This window comes from Phyllostomus discolor, chromosome 4, assembly GCF_004126475.2.
Source record: "Phyllostomus discolor isolate MPI-MPIP mPhyDis1 chromosome 4, mPhyDis1.pri.v3, whole genome shotgun sequence".
NCBI lineage: Eukaryota > Metazoa > Chordata > Mammalia > Chiroptera > Phyllostomidae > Phyllostomus > Phyllostomus discolor.
Genome location: NC_040906.2, coordinates 103,734,504 through 103,753,572, shown reverse-complemented (window position 1 = coordinate 103,753,572; position 19,069 = coordinate 103,734,504). Strand labels below are relative to the sequence as shown.

The window sequence follows — 19,069 nt, the reverse complement described above, 5'->3', positions numbered from 1 at the left end:
TAGGTAATGCATATGTTAAAGCTATTGTTTCAGGAACTGCAGGTATGGCTCACGCGCCCAAGAGAGACAGTCGACCTCCTGGGGCACAGCTAAAGATCACCGCCTGGGGCGCAGCTGGAGACATCAGAGCCTTTGTGTTCCAGGGAGAGATGTGACCGCCCAAGCCCCCAGGGATAGCTAACTACCCAGGGGGAGAACTCTGCAGTTTTTTTTATCTAATTTTCCCTGAATTTCAAAACCCCTGGCAGTATTCTGTTCACTGGTTAAAAAAAGGCCAGCATGAAAGGAAATCTAAGATCCTTAGGATACAAACCCACTGTCTTCTCAGAAAGTCAGACATCCGAATAAAGTGCCCATAAAGATTCAATCTCTGTCTCTGCTTATTGGGTCTGGTATGCGACAGACAGCACTAACACAGTCTTTTCCAGTTTCAATTTGAGCACTTGACACCCAGACCAACATGTCCATTGTAGTCCCCAACAATGGCGACAAATGCCTTGAACCAGGTCCTCTGGCCTGCACAGGTCTGCTTTTGTGCCCGCATAATTTTCAAAACTTTGTTCTTGAGAGATGAACCCCCCAAAAAGTCAATGATCTCAGATTCCTTGATGGGCAGAGAAAAGAGATAGATCTCTCGGGACTTCATTTTCATGTCCTTGACCAGCTGGCTAGCCAAGCTTGGTGAAGGGGATGTGCTCCTTGTCCTCATTCTTGCCTCTGGGAGCTCCACCGCCTTGACCCCGACCCTGGCCACTACCTCGGCCTGGGATGCTGCTGCCAAATCCTTCACCAGAGCCTGCTGAGGCCATCCATTCTGGGGCCCCTGAAGACTCTGGGCCCTTCCTCAGCACTGGCATCATCTGCCATTTGGTGTTTCTTGGGGGGGAAAGCTACTTATTTCTAAACAAGCTGCCACCAGTACATTTCTCTAGCTATTAGCAAAAATACAGAACACAATTCGCACATTCCTTGGTTTGGAGATCTTTTAAAATTGCTTTCTGAGATAGCATCAAGAAAAGCAAAGCACCTTTGATTTTTTCCCCAGATCCCAACTTCCTTCCTGCCGGGAGGCCCTAGTTTATGCCTAACCTGTATTCACTCCCGCTGCAGGGACGGGTCCTAGCAAAAGATGCTTCTAATTGGTATGAGCTAATCTTTAATAGATTTGGTCTGATTTGCATATACTTGGATTTGGTCTGATTTGCATATACCTTGCCTTGTGCAGGGGGGGGGGGGCTCCATAGACCTTACAGAACTTACAAGTCTTATTTATTATGCATTTTATCTGCCCCCTCAAATATAAGTCCACTAAGGGAGTTTTAAAATTTTTTTTAAAGATTGTATTTATTTACTTTCAGAGAGAGAGGCGGGTGGGGGTGGGGGGAGAGAGAGAGAGACATAATGTGCAAGAGAAACAGTGATTGGTTGCCTCTCTCATGCCCCGACCTGGGGGCCTGGCCCACAACCCAGGCAAGTGCCCTGACTGGGAATCAAACTGACAACTTTCGGTCCATACCCCTTGTTCAGTCCACTGAGCCACACTAGCCAGGGCAGGCATTGTTGTCTGATTTGTTCTTTGCTCTATCCCCAGTGACTAAAATTGTATCTAGCACACATTAGGCACTCAGCATTTTTTAAAATAATATATTTTATTGATTATGCTATTACCGTTGTCCCATTTTCTCCCCTTTACTCCCCTCCACCCTGCACACCCCCCCCCCCACTTTAGTTCATGTCCATGGGTTGTACATATAAGTTCTTTGGCTTCTACATTTCCTATACTATTCTTAACCTCCCCCTGTCTGTTTTCTACCTACCATTTATGCTACTTAATATCTGTACCCTTTTCCCCTCTCTCCCACTCCCACTCCCCTGTTGCTAACCCTCCATGTGATCTCCATTTCTGTGGTTCTGTTCCTGTTCTGGTTGTTTGCTTAGTTTCTTTTGGTTTTGCTTTAGGTGTGGTTGTTAATAATTGTGAGTTTGCTGTCATTTTACTGTTCACATTTTTTATCTTCTTTTTCTTAGATAGGTCCCTTTAACATTTCATAAAATAATGGCTTGGTGATGATGAACTCCTTTAACTTGACCTTATCTGAGAAGCATTTTATCTGCCCTTCCATTTTAAATGAAAGCTTTGCTGGATAGAGCAACCTTGGATGTAGGTCCTTGCCTTTCATGACTTGGAATACTTCTTTCCAGCCCCTTCTTGCCTTCAAGGTCTCTTTTGAGAAATCAGCTGACAGTCTGATGGGAACTCCTTTGTAGGTGACTGTCTCCTTATCTCTTGCTGCTTCTGGGATTCTCTCCTTCATTTTACTCTTAGCTAATGTAATTATGATGTGCCTTGGCGTGTTCCTCCTTGGGTCCAACTTCTTTGGGACTCTCTGAGCTTCCTGGACTTCCTGGAAGTCTATTTTCTTTGTCAGATGGGGGAAGTCCTCCTTCATTATTTGTTCAAACAACTTTTCCACTCGTTGCTCTCCCTCTTCTCCTTCTGGTACCTTTATAATTTGGATGTTGGAATGTTTAAAGACCTACACGAGGAGAGACCTAAGGCCCTCCTCATTTTGAATTCCTATTTCTTCATTCTTTTCTGGTTGGATGTTTCTTTCTTCCTTCTGGTCCACACCATTGATCTGAGTCCCAGTTTCCTTCCCATCACTGTGGGATCCCTGTACATTTTCCTTTATTTCACTCAGCATGGCCTTCATTTTTTCATTTAATTTGTGACCAAACTCAACCAATTCTGTGAGCATCCTGATCATCAGTGTTTTGAACTGTGCATCTGATAGGTTGGCTATCTCTTTGTCGCTTAATTGTATTTTTTTTCTGGAACTTTGATCTGCTCTTCCATTTGGGCCATTTTTTTTTTTTTTTTTTGTCTTGGCTCACCTGACCTAAGAAAGGTTAAGTGCCTAAGGCAGTTTCTGCTGAAAGGACTGATGCACCCGACTCACTCTAGTGACTCAGAACGCTCAGGTAAAAATGCTGGAGTAACTCGTCCCAGTGTAAAAAGTCTACCCGCATCCACACAACTATGGTTTCTTAGAAGAAAGTATGTTTGTAGAGGAAGGGATCACAGATCTTTTCTTTCCAAGTTTTCCATCTGACGCATTCCTTCCCTCTTAGGGCGTTGTCCAGCATTGTTGAATGAATGGGCGAATGAAGCGCCCACAGGCTGACCAACAGGGGGCGACAGATACTCTAGGGAGGAAACGAAAAAATTTTTCATTTCGAACCCATACTGTTTAGCAAGGTTTGAACTCGCTCGGCCACCGTAGTGCTCAGGCCGGAAAAGTGCGGCCGCTTCCGGCCTTCGCGGTCCAGGAAGACGGCTTTGGGCTGTTGGAAACGCAACTCTTAAGGACCTGAGGCGGTTCTTTTGGGGAGCTGAGGCTCCGGCCCGGGGCTCCAGGCCTCCGATCTTCCCGGCCGACAGTGAGGCTACTAGAGACCTTTTCGGGCTGGGCCCAGGGAGTGTGGGTCGCCATGATGACGCCGGCCGGGTTGGAGCGCTGGGTGCAAGACGAGCTGCACTCAGTGCTGGGACTAAGCGAGCGGCACGTGGCTCAGTTCCTGATCGGTACCGCGCAGCGTTGCGGCTCGGCGGAGGAGTTCGTGCAGCGCCTGCGAGACACAGATACCCTGGACGTTAGCGGGCCCGCCCGCGACTTCGCGCTGAGACTCTGGAACAAGGTCTGGAGGGGAGGGAAGCAACAGGGGCGGGCCGGCGTGGGAGAGGCGGGAGAGGAGGTGAAGCAGGGGAGGCGGCCCTAGGTTATTCGTCCAGGTGTGGCGGTGCTAACGGTGCTTTCGGGAATTAAGTAATAAGCTCAGTTCACAAGCACTGAGCCGTTGTCTTTCTGTTGCCTGAGCACTGTGCTAGGTGTTGGACGTCCAGCTCAATGAAGATCGAGGAGGGCCAAGTGTGTTTTCTCGAACTTTAACGTACAATATATTCATCCAGAGCCCTTGTTAAAGGGCAGATTCCGACTCGGTAGGCCTGGGATGCGTGGGGTGTCTTAGTTTCTATATTTCTAACAGATCTAACAAGTTTTCCAGGTGATGCTTGTGGTCCAAGGACCACACTTTGAGTAATGAGGCTATGGAAGTGAGGCGTGGGAAGTGCTGTGGGAGCATGGAAGGTGGGCGTGGTGATCAGGAAAAGCAAGTTCAAAGATACTCTGTAATTGTCACATAGAGAAGGGGGTAGGAGTAAAGGTGTAAAAGGTGAGATCCTGAAGGACAGGACTATGTATATCTTGTCTTTGTATTCCTACCACCTAATAGCGCACCTTACAGAATAGGTACTCAGAAGGTATAGTAAGAGTGCAAGTGTTCAGCATGTTCAGAGAATGGTAAATAGTCTAAGTGGCTGTTCCATCATGTGTTTATCGAGAGATGAGTTTAGAATGTAAGTGATACGAGGTAGGAACTTTACATTAATCCCTTCACCGGTGAATCCCTGAAGTCTGGTACAATGCCAGGCCTGTGACAGTCCTCTGCAAAACAGTTCTTGTAGCATGTCACTTCTTGTGTGGCACTGACTCAGTCATTGAGAATAACAGGCTGAGCAATTGAAAATTGGGTTTGAGAATGTAAACTCCATCACAGTAGGGATTTTTGTCTCTTTTGTTTATTCCTGTACTCTAGTACCTAATAAATCCTAGGACAGGCTTCAATGAATGTTTGTTAAATTAGTGATAGGAAGTTTAGAAGCTGAGAGTTCCTATTCAGGCTGATGAACATAGTGTGAAGGGAGGCAAGTTGAATATCAAGTCATTCCTTAAATTAGGAACAGGGATGCGTGGGGTGTCTTAGTTTCTATATTTCTAACAGATCTAACAAGTTTTCCAGGTGATGCTTGTGGTCCAAGGACCACAAGGGCAAAGTGGGTAGAGTTCAGTTGTTCACATCTCCTCTGTTGACAGGTACCACGGAAGACGGTGGTAGAAAAGCCAGCTCGGGCAGCTGAGCGAGAGGCCCGAGCCCTCCTAGAGAAGAACCAGTCTTATAAGTTGCTGGAAGACAGTGAGGAGAGCAGTGAGGAGACTGTGGGTAGGGCTGGGAACAGTCTCCAGAAGAAGCGTAAAAAACGGAAACACCTCAGGAAAAAATGCCAGGAGGAGGAAGAGGAAGATGAGGAAGAGGTTTCTGAGAAAGGGAAGAAGACAGGGTAAGTCAGAAGTAGGGTGAGAGAGGATGGGGCAGGTAGCTGATAGGATGATAAACCTTCAGGTTGCCCTCATTTAATCCTCTGGGCTGGACTGCAGGGGGAGCAAACAGCAGACGGAGAAGCCGGAGTCCGAGGATGAATGGGAGCGGACAGAACGAGAGCGCCTTCAGGACCTGGAGGAACGTGATGCCTTCGCAGAGCGGGTTCGGCAGCGGGATAAGGATCGGACTCGCAATGTCCTGGAGCGGTCAGACAAGAAGGTGCATAGGAACAGCATGTTCTATAATTCCCAGGAAGATATCTGGGTCAAATCCGGAGGTGGTGTGATTGCAGAGATGGTAATATTCTGGAAGACAAGGGAATGCCTCTAATGGAGTGTTCACTTTTGTGGTGGGAGGATCCCTGTGGGTCCTCTAGCTAAGAACCGTCCTCTGCTGAACCTATAATGGTAGAGATTCCTATCTAAGAAGGGGCATTTCTGCCCTGGCTGGCGTAGCTCAGTGGATTGAGCACAGGCTGTGAACCAAAGTGTCGCAGGTTTGATTCCCAGTCAGGGTACATGCCTGGATTGCAGGCCATGAACCCCAGCAACCACACATTGATGTTTCTCTCTCTCTCTCTTTCTCCCTCCCTTTCCTCTCTGAAAATAAATAAATAAAATCTTTTTAAAATTAAAAAAAAAAAGAAGCAGCATTTCTTTTTCTCTATTTTTCTAATCTTCACTTTAGAATATGTTTATTGATTTTAGAGAGAGAGAAACATTAATGTGAGAGAAAAACATGTATCAGTTGCCTCCCACACATTCCCTGACCAGGGATCAAACCTGCAACCTAGGTATGTGCCCTGACTGGGAATCAAACCCGCAACATTTTGGTATACAGGATGATGCTCCAACCACCTGAGCCACCTGGCCAGGGCGCGAGGGTACGTTTCTTTGTGCTAGGGAACATCTGAATGATCATTGTGATTTTGGAGGAGGAATGGCTGTGGCTGTGGGGAATTTTGGCCTCATACCCCTCCATTCTTGGTTTCTTCTCCTAGGCTTATGAAGAGGCTCAGAAGCGCCTCAAGATGGCTGAGGAAGACCGGAAAGCCATGGTGAGTGTCTGTGCCCAGGAAGCCAAGATCAGAAGGCAGAAGGAAAGACTTTCTGATGGCATGGTTAGGGGTAGGGAGAAGAGATACAAAGGAAGTGCAGTGAGATTGCTGATGGAGTGTTGTGGTCTCTGGAGGAGAGGGCTTGGTTGGCAGGAGTCTGCCTGCTAAGGATGGACTTTTAAGTTGTAGAGGGAAAGAAGCTACTCAAAAATTTTCCTTGACTCTTTTGGCTCAAATCATCCTGTGTGTTAGTGAGAGAAATATGAAACTTAACAAGATGTAAGGCAGCTGGAAGGTGGGGTAGGATAGCTGTCCCACTGCCCAGAGATACACTGACCATTCAGCCTGTGTGCATCATGTCCAAATACCTTCCTGCCACGTCACCCTCCGACACCGCATGTGGCCTTGTGACCTCCCTTTGGTTTCCTGGGTGGTTCTTCCCACTGCACAGGAACAGAGCCCTTGTAATGGATGAATTGGACTTGTTCTCATGTGTGGCTGGGTAGGGCAGGCAGTTTTTCAAAGGCCTAGTCTTTCCAAGTAAGCTCACACTTGGATTTACCAAAAGAATTTTGAGACTCTTGGTGTCCTAAGAATGGCCTAGTGGCCATCAGGTCTCCTGACTGACCAACCCATGTCATTCCTTACACCACAAAATGACTATGGTCAGGGAGGGACTTCTGACACATCGCTTAGTACTGGTGCAGTGTTTTTATTTGCCTGAATTAATTTTTTTTAGGAAAAAAATAGGAAAGTTGAATAGTATAATGAACGCTCATACAGACTATTTGGATTAAAAAATTGTATGATAGTTGCAATGTCTATGTACATGTGGGCTTCCCCCCTGCTTTTTGAACTATTTTGAAAAGTTTTAGACATCATAGCATTTTATCTCATCATCATGTACCTTTTAAAGATAAAAGCATTCTCCCCTAAAACATAGTGCCATTGTCACACCCAAGAAGATGAATAGAAATTCTCACATATAAACCAAGAACCCATCTGTAATCACATTCCCCCACATACCCCAAAATGTCTTTAATTGTTCTTTCCAAAGCAGAACCCAGTAGAAGTCATGGGTTGCATTTGGTTGTTAGGTCTCTTAAGTTTGTTTCATTTTCTCTCTTTCTGTCTCATCTTGTACCACGTCCTGTGTTCTGGGTTTATCTCATCCTTATCTTGTGGTGGTAAATTCTTCTATGCCCTGTGCTTTCTTTAAAGTGGAAATTGGGTTTAAAGTTTGTCCAGACTCAGATTAAACAGTTGTGGCAGCGACACCTCTTGAGTGGTGCTGTGCATTCCCCTTGAGTCCTGTCCAGGGGCCATGCTACCCAGTCATGCATCTCATCGTACATGTCTTTTCTCCTGCATTCTTTCATCCAGTGGGTCTAGCAACCACTGCTGACCCTTTTCTGAATCAGTTATTTCACTGGGAATTGTAAAATAGAGATTTTTGGATCCTTTTTTTATGTAAACAGCTTTTCCTCAAGAACTAAAAATGAGCTACAGTTCCTTCTTAACAGGCAGGGTAATTTGTCTGTTTCCTCTTAATTACTAATTTTCAGAGTAAGAAGTTAGGCGTAATAGTCACCTCACTGGTTGAGGGACAGAAATTTTTTTCCCATTCTTAGTGTGTGCAGGTGTCACACTCTACTCATGAATTTTTATTTTTCAGTATTTCACAGTTGCATATCATAGTTCTTTTTGGTACACAATTGCCATGGTTTTCTGCCCATATTTTGTGTTATTTTTTAAAATTTTACTTACTTATTTTTAGAGAGAGGGGAAGGAAGGGAGAAAGAGAGGGAGAGACATCTATACTCCTGTCCTGTAGGCACCTATATATGCCCTGACCGGGGACTGAACCCACAACCCCAGCATGTGCCCTGACTGGGAATTGAATTGAGGATCTTTCATTTTGTGGGATGACGCCCAGCCAACTGAATCACACCGGTCAGAGCGTATGCCCATATTTTAAAAAGACATCTGTCTGTCGCACCCATCAGGCTGAAGGAGTATTTGATAGTGGTACTCAAATTAGGTCATGAGCATAAACTCCGTTTTAAGTCTCCATAGAACAAACAAGAAAAGCCCAGCAATTAAACAGAACCAGAACCCTCAGGGGCAGCTATGGCAGGTTTTTGCCACCGCAGTAGAAAAGCTTGTCTCCATCCAGGATGAGGACTGAGAAAGGCCTTAAGGGTATGACGGTCTTCTGCCATCTACAGTGTGTCCTGAAAAGTGTGTATCAAAGGAAATGGGTAGAAGCCAAATGACACATGGCATGAAGGGAGGTTGTCCCAGACAGCTCAGCATTCCGATTGCATCTTGCTTCACAGAGCCATTCTCTGATGCTGTTCTTCCCCTTCCCCAAATTATAGTCATTCACATTACAATCAGGGAACATCTATCTGGGGTGAAGATGACTTACTGCTGGTGCCTCTGTTGGTTTCCATTTGTCTCACTTGTTTTCAGTTTGAGACCTATGCTTCTAAATACTGGTATGAGCCCTTTTGTTTTCCCTCTTTTCAATAACTCAAATAAAATAGAAGAGTAATGTATGAAATATTCAAATAGTTTCCCTAGTACATGTACATTGACAAAGGTGGTAAAGCTGCTTCAGAGGACCTTCTGGCTGGATACTGCTGCTGGAAGGCGGTGTGTGGGGTCTGCATCAGGCCTTCATAGGCCCTGCTTGGGCCATGCCATTAGTCAGGTTGCACATTGCAGAGGAAAGATGTAGGACTGGTATTCAGGTTCTCGTTCCAGTCTGTCAGAGTCTGTCAGTTCAAGTAGGTAGGGGAAGGGGTTGCTCTTCTAGCAGGATGACGATTTGACTATCCATGCTGACCAGGTCCCGGAGCTGCGGAAGAAATCTCGCCGAGAGTACCTAGCTAAGCGGGAGCGAGAGAAGCTTGAGGACCTGGAGGCTGAACTGGCGGATGAGGAGTTCCTTTTCGGGGATGTGGAGCTGAGCCAACATGAGCAGCGGGAGCTCAAATACAAGCGGCGAGTGCGGGATCTGGCCCGGGAGTACCGAGCAGCGGGAGAGCAGGAGAAGCTGGAGGCCACCAATCGCTACCACATGCCAGAGGAGACCCGAGGACAGGTGAGGCAAAGAGGCATCCGCCTTAGTCCTGGTCCCTGAGCTGAGGGAGGGCAGGTGTTGGGGTGTTGGGCTGGCCCCTTCCTTGTCTTCCCTTTCCCAGTAGGGCAGGGTCCTAATGGGGAAGGAGGGGAGTGGGTAGAGAGGGCAGCTTGTGTCTTCATGTGTCCTTCTCTGCACAGCCAGCACGAGCTGTGGATCTGGTGGAGGAGGAATCAGGCGCCCCTGGGGAGGAGCAGCGGCGCTGGGAGGAGGCCCGACTGGGGGCTGCCTCCCTGAAGTTTGGGGCCCGAGATGCTGCTTCCCAGGAGCCCAAGTATCAGTTGGTGCTAGAGGAAGAGGAGACCATCGAGTTTGTCCAGGCCACTCAGCTCCAGGGTGATGAGGTGAGGCAGAGCTCTGGGACTTTGTGAAGAAGATGAGAAACTGGTCTTGAAGCTCATGCCCCTCTTTCTCCTTCTCAGGAGCCATCAGCTCCACCTGCTTCTACCCAGGCCCAACAGAAGGAGTCCATCCAGGCCATCCGCCGAAGCCTTCCTGTGTTCCCGTTCCGCGAGGATCTCCTGGCTGCTATTGCTAATCATCAGGTCCTCATCATCGAGGGCGAAACGGGCTCGGGAAAGACCACCCAAATCCCACAGTATCTCTTTGAGGAGGTATGTCACCCTCCAGGCTGCTGGGGTCTTACCCATTGACAAGTACAGTCCTGTCAGAGCTCCTTTTCCCTGATAGTTTTAGGAGTTACTCACCTCCATTTTAGTCATTTTCCACTAACGGTAAATGGTGAGGTTCTTGAGAACATGGACTATCCTTTTCACGTTTCTATTTTCACTTCCTGTCACAGTGCCTCTGACTGGTAGGCATTCTCTGTGTTCATACTGGAAGAGAGTGTAGACACAAGATGGTGGGGGGGGTGTGAACATGGACCCCTTACTCCTATCCAGCTTGGCCTCTGCTCCTCTGCAGGGTCCAAACATAAGGAGTGAAAGGATTTGTTTTCCTTCCTTTGTGCCTTCCTTTGCTTCCCATCGCTTCTGAGTCTGCCGCACCCGTTCTGTCCTTTCCCAGCTCAAATTGGTCTGACCCCAGAACTTGATTCCCCAAAGGGCTGGGACTGCCAGGGATGGGTAAGGACCCTTTTGAGGGTCCTGGGTCTGCCATTCTATCCATTTTCCCTCCATGTCTGGATTTCAGCATCAGTCTGTTCCCTCCTTTCCACCTGCCCTGCATTTACAACTTTTTTATCTGAATTGTCCTGGGCCCCAGGGCCATATTTAGCAAGGGAGACCTTTCTCCTGTCATTCAGGGTTATACCAAGAATGGTATGAAGATTGCCTGCACTCAGCCCAGAAGAGTGGCTGCCATGAGTGTGGCTGCCCGAGTGGCCCGGGAGATGGGTGTAAAGCTTGGGAATGAGGTGAGGTCTGGGGTGACTGATGGGTGGGGGGAGCCCCATGGGTCTAGAATTCTGCCCACACTGCCCTCAGGGTCCCACACCACAGTCCAGGCAGTGGCCCCTTGTCCTCTAGCTCTGCATTCTCTTTAGGGAACACCAGCCTACTTTCCATCACTAATGGCCTCCTCAACAGGTTGGCTACAGCATCCGCTTTGAGGACTGCACATCAGAGCGAACAGTCCTCCGCTATATGACAGATGGGATGCTTCTCCGAGAGTTCCTCTCTGAGCCTGACCTTGCAAGTTACAGGTATAGACAGGGTCTAGTGTCCCACAAGAGAGCCACCCACTTTCTCCTCCCACAGGGTCTCCTCCCCCTTTGTGCCTTCCCATCTGTCCTTAGCTTTGACCTTTCTCTCCTTTCTGCTCCAACCTTCAGTCAGTTGGGCCATTGTCTTTAGATGAACCCACCAGTTCTTGCATCTTTGTGATCCTGGCAGTCCTAGAGCTGGTCTCCGGTCACCATAGAGATGGGGCTGGAGGGCAGAAGATAAAGAGAGAAAGTCCCTCCTTACCTTGCCAGTTGTTTCTAGAATGGTAGGGTAGAGCAGCAGGGACTTGAACAGCCATGTGAAGACTACCTGAAGAAACTTAAAATGTTCAGCTTACAGGGGAGAAATTCAAGGGAGACAACCTGGTTCCCTCTAGAAATGTAATGGGTTCTTACATGGAAAGGGGGTCAGACTTGTTTTATGTGACCCCACAGGGCACATCTAGGAACCAGTGTTACAGGGAGATGAATTTCAGCTCAATACCAAGAAGCTGTAGAGTGGGAGACTGCGGGTCTGTGAATGGTGAATTCTCAGTGTTGCATTGACCCAGTGGAAGTTGGATGATGAGCATGTGTTTAGGAGAGAAGTCATCGTGAGGGGATATGAGCATTGTGTTGAGGGGTTAGGCCAACTGAGTAGGAGCTGTGAATTTCTGGTCCCAAAAGATCAGAGTGCAGCCATAGGACAAATAGGATTTGACCTTTCACAGCACTTCCAAAAGTCTCTGAGAACCCATGGAAAGCTAGCCGATGCAAGAGTATTTAGGGTATAGGACTTTCCCACCAACCCCAGACTTAAACATCTGGGAGCTTCACTGTCGGGGACAGGGTTAGGCACAAAGTGTTGAGGTTGGCTGCAAGGTCCTACAGGCTTGGCTGCTACCAAAAATACAAAGACTAAAGCAAGGAGAAAGAAGGTGCATACATACAACTAATTTCGAAGACCAGCCTGCAGAAGTTTCTAAGGTTGGGCTAGGAAGGCTTATGAGTCCTCTCTCTGTAAAAGAGCAGGCCCAACAGTAATGCGCAGCAGCAGCCCCGCAGGGGCCTGGGAGCTTCTGGGCTGTTCTGATGGCACAGGTCCATCTGTCCATCCCCCACCAGACTGGGGGCCAGCCTTACTGAAAGGGGCCTTTTCCTCACTTTTTCCCCGTTAAAACAGATACTCTTACTTCTACTGACCCTAGCAGACTCTTGGCTCTGATCCTGAGGGGTGTCTGATTTGTCTTGGCTTCAATTTCCATCCTCCCGATATTGGCAGCTGTTGTTTGCCCAAGCTGAGAGTCTGCAGACCTGATCTTCTCCACCTTTCTGTTGGTCTTACTCAACTGGGGTCATTGGCTTCTTTTAGAGCCCCTTGCTCCCATATTCACCCTTGGACTCTTTGCCTCCACCTGTACCTTCCTTCGGGGAACTAAATTGTTCAGCTCTCCTTACTCACTGCTCCCTGTTCCTTCCCCAGCGTGGTGATGGTGGATGAGGCTCATGAACGGACCTTGCACACAGACATCCTCTTTGGATTGATCAAAGATGTTGCTCGTTTCCGACCAGAGCTGAAAGTTCTGGTGGCTTCAGCCACACTGGACACTGCCCGTTTTTCCACCTTCTTTGATGATGCTCCAGTCTTCAGAATCCCTGGACGGAGGTTTCCAGTTGACATCTTCTATACCAAGGTGTCCTGCTCAGGGAGGATTGGCTTAAGTGTGAGGTGTGAAGCTGGGGGAGGTTGTCCCAAGGAGGGCAGGGTGGAGTGGAGAGTCCAAAGGGGACCTGGCATAAAGTGTGTGTGGAGCTGGGAGGAAAGGAAGAGGCTTGCCTGAGCAAGTGGCTTTCCTGAGCCCTCTCCTCCACCCCAGGCTCCAGAGGCTGACTACCTGGAAGCCTGTGTAGTGTCTGTGCTACAGATTCATGTGACCCAGCCCCCTGGGGATGTCCTAGTGTTCCTGACAGGACAGGTGAGTGAGGTGGGGGAGGGGCAATGATGTTTGTGTCCCAGGGGAAGATGAGGCTGGCAGGTTGAGCTCTGTGATTCTGGGTTCCTGCTGCTCTTTCCACCCCAAATCCAGGAGGAGATTGAGGCTGCCTGTGAGATGCTTCAGGATCGCTGCCGCCGCCTGGGCTCCAAAATTAGGGAGCTGCTGGTGCTGCCCATTTATGCCAACCTGCCTTCTGACATGCAGGCTCGAATTTTCCAGCCCACGCCACAGGGGGCACGGAAGGTAAATTGCAGAAACCTTTCTTCACTCCTATAGTTCCACAAATAGCAGTGAGAAAGAGTGTATCTGCCTTGTGCAGTGTGTATCCTGGGCATTAGTGCAGCCACAGGCTCAGGAGCAGTCAGTCACTCGCCTCTGGAGAGAGAGGATGGATACAGCATGGACTGAGAGGTAGCCGAATGCATGAGGAAAAGGGGTGCCTTTGGTGAACTGGGAGGTGGAGTTTGATTTGCACCTTTAAGAAAAATGGCAAGGCCCTGGCTGGCGTGGCTCAGTGGATTGAGTGCCAGCCTGCAAACCAAAGGGTCACCGGTTCGATTCCCAATCGGGGCCCATGCCTGGGTTGCAGCCCAGGTCCCCAGTAGGGAGTGCTTGAAAGGCAATTACACATTGATATTTCTCTCCCTCTCTTTCTCCCTTCCTTTCCTCTCTTTAAAAAATAAATAAATAAAGTCTTAAAAAAAAAAGAAAAATGGCAAGGATGTCAGAGGAAACCATAAGATGTGTTTGAGGTCAGAGCACGAGGTTCAGTGGAAGGTTCATGTGGTAAAGCAGTGGGAGACAAGCTAAAACCAACTTCAGACTAGATTAAGGAGGGCCCTGGGTGGCAGGTAGAAGAATTTGGACTTTAGACAATTGAATGGCAGTCAAAGGATTTTTGAACAAAGGTGTAACTTTCATCAACCAATAGTGTCTGGGTTCCTCCCAGGCACTGTTTTGGGGGATGGGGATACAGTGATGAACAAAACAAAGTTCCTGGCCTTGCAGAGCTTCCTGTCTAGTGTAAAGTAGGAGACAGTGGGCATTTCAGTACATAATGTCCATTTGTGAGAAGTGCTATCAAGAGATACAGTGCAGCCTAGGAAGATGGAGGCTAACTCTTAGTGGGACTGAAACATGGCAGGGAGGAATTTTCCTGGGAGTGCAGGGAAGCCCTCTCCCTCTCCAATAAAGTGAAAGTGAAGCAGAAACCTTAACTTGGTGAAGGAGGGAGCCAGGCTGGTATCCTGGAGAGGAGTGCACCCAGCAGAGGGACGGGCTCTTGCAAAGGACCTGAACGTGGAGTGAGGAGTGTGCTTTGCCTGGCCAGGGAACATGGTTCTGGGGAATGCAGAAAGGCAGCCGAGGGCTAGAGGACTCAGCACCTGAACAGGTTTAGATAAAATGTCATGTAGGATGGGGAGCCACTGGAAGATAGTGGAGTAATGTGACAGGTGTACATTTTATTTCATTTTTTAAAAGAGGGGAAGGGAAGGAGAAAGAAAGGGAGAGAAACATCGATGTGCAAGAGAAACATCAGTCAGTTGCCTCCTGCACACCCCCAACTGGGGAACTGGCTCACAACCCAGGCACGTGTCGTGACAAGGAATCAATGAGCAACCTTTTGGTTTGTGGGACGATGCCCAATCCACTGAGCCATACCAGCCAGGGCATGGGTGTACATTTTAAAAGGACCATTTTGGATGCCACGTAACCCAGGCAGGAGTAGAAGCAGGAAGGCTTGTTGGGAGACTTTTGCAGGCAGTACTATGTGAAGGTGACTATAAAGTGCTGGTAGAGAAGGTGGGGGCAGGAACCCAGATAGCCTTGTATCCCATCTCTGAAAATCCCATTGACCCTCTTCTCTATTTCCTTTCCCATTGTGTTCCTTCTGAGCCTTGTTTCTCTCACCCTTCTCCTGGCTTATCCCCCTCTGACGTTGGACACTAACCCCTGTAGCTCCTGCCTTTTAATTGCTCCTGCTTGTCTACTCCACAGCTTCCAGGATTACTTTTTCTACATAACTAGGAGGTTGGGTTCTCTGAGTGACCCCATATCTTCTCAGGTGGTTGTGGCAACGAACATTGCCGAGACTTCACTCACCATTGAGGGCATCATTTACGTGCTGGATCCAGGATTCTGTAAGCAGAAGAGCTACAACCCCCGCACAGGCATGGAATCACTCACAGTCACACCCTGCAGCAAGGTCAGCCTGGGCTCCAGTAGGGGTCTCCATGGGGGAGTGGGAGGTAGAATGAGCCCACAGGAAGGTCCCACTCAGAAGCCTGTGGGGGGGGGTTGTTAGAGGATGGAATCACACCCTCCTAGATTTCTTGTATAAATACTGCCTTTTCTCTTTTCCTCACCCAGTTGTCAGCCAGCCTGCCTCTCTTTCTTTCCAGGCTTCGGCCAATCAGCGAGCTGGTCGGGCAGGCCGGGTGGCTGCTGGGAAGTGCTTCCGCCTGTATACCGCCTGGGCCTATCAGCACGAGCTGGAGGAGACCACGGTGCCAGAGATCCAAAGGACCAGCTTAGGCAATGTTGTGTTGCTGCTTAAGAGCTTAGGTGAGTAGGGTCCCCCAGTTCTGAGAGAGGGAGATGGGGCTGGAGTCACTGGTCTTTGTAAAGGGACTCTGTTTTAATCCCTTGTATCTCTCTGCAGGGATCCATGACCTCATGCACTTTGATTTCCTGGACCCCCCACCGTATGAGACACTGCTGCTGGCTTTGGAGCAGCTGTATGCTCTGGGAGCCCTCAACCACCTTGGGGAGCTCACCACGGTGAGGTGGGAGGGCAGTGGGCTGGGGTAAGATAAAGGGGTCAGGGTGACCCCTTGAGTGGTGGGAGGACACCTGAGATAGGACTGGCTTCAACCCTATCTCTTTTTAGTCTGGTCGAAAGATGGCAGAGCTGCCAGTGGACCCCATGCTGTCTAAAATGATCCTGGCCTCCGAGAAGTAAGTTCCCCACTCCAACTGGGCGCTCAGCCCACAAACTGGCCATTGCTCCTCCTGTGTTTGGGGCCGTCTTTGTTTTCTTGCTTTTTTTCTCTATACCATATTATTCTTTAACAAATGACAAGTTATTAGGGCCAGTAAGACACTGTGTTATCCTTGATCATGATATTAAATGGGAAACACATAGAAAATTCGGGGGTATGAATGGAAGTGAAAGAGTTTCCATCTGTGAAGAGTCCTGAGTGAGGGCTGGTACGGGGACTTACTTACTCATTCCTAAGGCTGCAGACTGGAACATTTAGATATGGCTGTGGAGGGACCACCTTTAAATGCCGTAGTTGAAGTCAGAAGTTACCACATGAATTTAAAGGAACTGGGCTTTCCCCAGTGCACTTAATGCACACCTGCCTACTGTGGACTGCTCAGAGGTCCCAGTCCTTTCCTTTGTAACTCGGTCATCTGCAGCCCTGCCTCCTTGACCCCTATGCTATTGCTGCTGCCACCAAATCTGGTCTCTGATTTGTAGCCATTATCCTAATCAGCAGTCCACACATGAGGACACGTCCATCACACGTCAGTCACTTTCCCCCACTGTGTCTATTCTTATGGCTTGCTTTGAATTCACATGCTTTTTCCCTTTCTGACCCAGGTACAGCTGTTCAGAGGAGATCCTGACAGTGGCTGCCATGCTGTCTGTCAACAACTCCATCTTCTACCGACCCAAGGACAAGGTCGTCCATGCTGACAATGCCCGTGTCAACTTCTTCCTCCCTGGTGGGGACCACTTGGTTTTGCTAAACGTTTATACACAGGTCACTGGGCTTGGGTAAATGGGAATGAGGGAGACATGGGGGACTCTTGTTCTACTATATACTTAACCCTGCTTTTGAAACCTCTTCACAGTGGGCTGAGAGTGGTTACTCTTCCCAATGGTGCTATGAGAACTTTGTCCAGTTCAGATCTATGCGCCGAGCACGGGATGTACGGGAACAGCTGGAGGGACTCTTGGAGCGTGTGGAAGTTGGTCTCAGTTCCTGCCAGGGGGACTACATCCGTGTACGAAAGGTTAGCATTTTTTTAATCCTCACTCGAGGATGTATTTACCGATTTTTAGAGAGGGGAAGTGGGGGGAGAGAGAAACATTGATCGATTGCTTCCCTTATGTACCCTAACCAGCATTGAACCCGCAACCTTTTGATATATGGGACAATGCTCCAACTCAGGTCAGTTATCCGGTCAACACAAAGTTAGCATTTTTAATCTACCCAGGGTCTCCCAAGGAGCAAGCTTCCCTCTGCGACCTTGGTAGCCCCTCTAGCCTGAGATTGTGCCCTCTTCTCCTTGTGGAAGGAGTCTTCTCCTATGCTTTATGCCCAGACTACTGCAGGTTTTTTCTCAGTGGGTTCTTCATGCATGCCTTACCTTTCTAGTTCTCCAGAAGCCTGAACTAAAAACAGATAGTGCTGAGGGTTCCTGAGTGTGTGGCTTTTCCATTGACATTCTTTCCTACCTGCTCCTTAGGCCATCACTGCTGGTTACTTTTACCACACAGCACGGTTGACTCGCAGTGGCTACCGCACAGTGAAGCAACAACAGACAGTGTTCATTCACCCCAACTCCTCACTCTTTGAGGAACAGCCTCGCTGGCTGCTCTACCATGAACTTGTCTTGACCACCAAGGAGTTCATGAGACAGGTGAGGGGACCATCCCCTGCCCAGGCAGGTGGAAATTGTAGGGACAGGTGGTATCCTGGCAAGCTAAAATCCCAGGTTCGAGTTGCTGGGACTGACAGAGAACCTGGAAAACATACTGGTTTAAGTTAGGATAAAACAGAAACACACCCTAACAGCTGACTCAGCATCTTCTAATATCTGATCATTGTTTATTTATTCAGTGAATATTTGAATGGCTGTTGTCAGTGTTCAGGTGTTGGGGTGATAACCTGAGTGTACTTTATAGTCTTTGTTTTTTTTTTTTTTTTTAGGCATAGCCTACTTGGAATCCTGAATAATACGTAGAAATGTGACAGCCATTGGGGTGTATAAGTGGGTACACAAAAAGACCTGGAGTTCAGTTATAAAAAATTGTGTATTTATTCTTACGTGTTTAAACTTTAGTCACCTTCAAAGTACTCTCCATTTAATGCAATATATCTATCGAGATGTGTTTTTCCATTGCTCAGAAGTTTTTGAACTCATCGATTTTGATGCCTTTTAGTGCTTCTGCGATTTTTTGTTTCACCTCTTCCACATCAGCAGAATGAGGACTTTTCATCCAGGGAAACAAAAAAAAGTTGACTTTTTCCATCTGGGGAAGCAAACAAAATAAAAGTTGCTCCGGGTGAATTGGGTGTATCAGGAAGGGAGGGGGACAGGGGTCATCACCTGCAGAACACTGAGTGTGGTGTGGGCAGTTGTCCTCGTTAAGTCACTGGGCATGAAATGGGCAAATGCGTTGACAATCTTCGAAAAAAAAATTCAGTGAAGCCAAACACAGCCTCTAACAATGCCAGCTGGCACAATGGCAGTGGTTGGGTGCCCAGAACATTCACCTAGTGGGGGAAGCCTGTACTACAAGGTGCCCACCCTGCAGAAGATAATTTGTGTGTGTGCAGGGGGTGGTTGGGTCCCCCTCATACAGTATTAGAGCCCTGCACCTTTCCCCTAGTCCTACAGTAAGAGGGGAAGAATTTCTTTTGAACATATACAAATTAGAATCTAGGTTGGAAAGACAGGAACTCTTTTTTCTTCCCTTCTAGGTATTGGAGATTGAGAGCAGTTGGCTTCTGGAGGTGGCACCCCACTATTATAAGGCTAAGGAACTAGAAGATCCCCACGCTAAGAAAATGCCCAAAAAAACAGGCAAGACACGTGAAGAACTAGGGTAAAGAAAAGGGGACATAATCAGAATCCAACACCAGCTCCTTTTCCTTCTGTACATTATTTAATATCTATTAATAAAAAGTTTTAGAATAAAGTTTATAGGAACTTTTGGAGTCCAGATAAAGTGACATGAAAATTCAGTG

At 48.1% G+C, this 19,069-nt stretch overlaps 2 protein-coding genes across 3 annotated transcripts in view; one reads left to right on the top strand and one right to left on the bottom strand.

Annotated features, from left to right (window-relative positions):
* Positions 1 to 3,290: 3,290 nt before the first annotated feature.
* DHX16 (DEAH-box helicase 16) lies at positions 3,291 to 19,066 on the top strand. Of its 2 annotated transcripts, XM_028508608.2 has the most exons (20): positions 3,294 to 3,699; positions 4,935 to 5,179; positions 5,277 to 5,439; positions 6,221 to 6,277; positions 9,132 to 9,386; positions 9,566 to 9,769; positions 9,848 to 10,039; positions 10,690 to 10,800; positions 10,973 to 11,088; positions 12,572 to 12,782; positions 12,966 to 13,064; positions 13,176 to 13,328; positions 15,151 to 15,291; positions 15,488 to 15,650; positions 15,748 to 15,866; positions 15,976 to 16,043; positions 16,693 to 16,855; positions 16,947 to 17,108; positions 17,565 to 17,738; positions 18,803 to 19,066. In XM_028508608.2, the coding sequence occupies exons 1-20, from the start codon at positions 3,493 to 3,495 to the stop codon at positions 18,929 to 18,931; spliced, it is 3,132 nt and encodes a 1,043-aa protein (XP_028364409.1). In that variant the 5' UTR covers positions 3,294 to 3,492; the 3' UTR covers positions 18,932 to 19,066. The 2 variants fall into 2 exon arrangements, with proteins under 2 accessions (XP_035879642.1, XP_028364409.1); XM_036023749.1 differs by lacking the exons at positions 17,565 to 17,738; positions 18,803 to 19,066 and having other exon boundaries at positions 3,291 to 3,699; positions 16,693 to 16,817; positions 16,947 to 17,089.
* The window catches only part of ATAT1 (alpha tubulin acetyltransferase 1), a 34,183-nt gene continuing 19,632 nt past the window's right edge, over positions 4,519 to 19,069 (bottom strand). Inside the window, exon 13 of the transcript XR_004902687.1 lies at positions 4,519 to 4,532. The gene's annotated coding sequence lies outside the window, so the exon portion shown is untranslated. The remainder of the gene's footprint in view (positions 4,533 to 19,069) is intronic.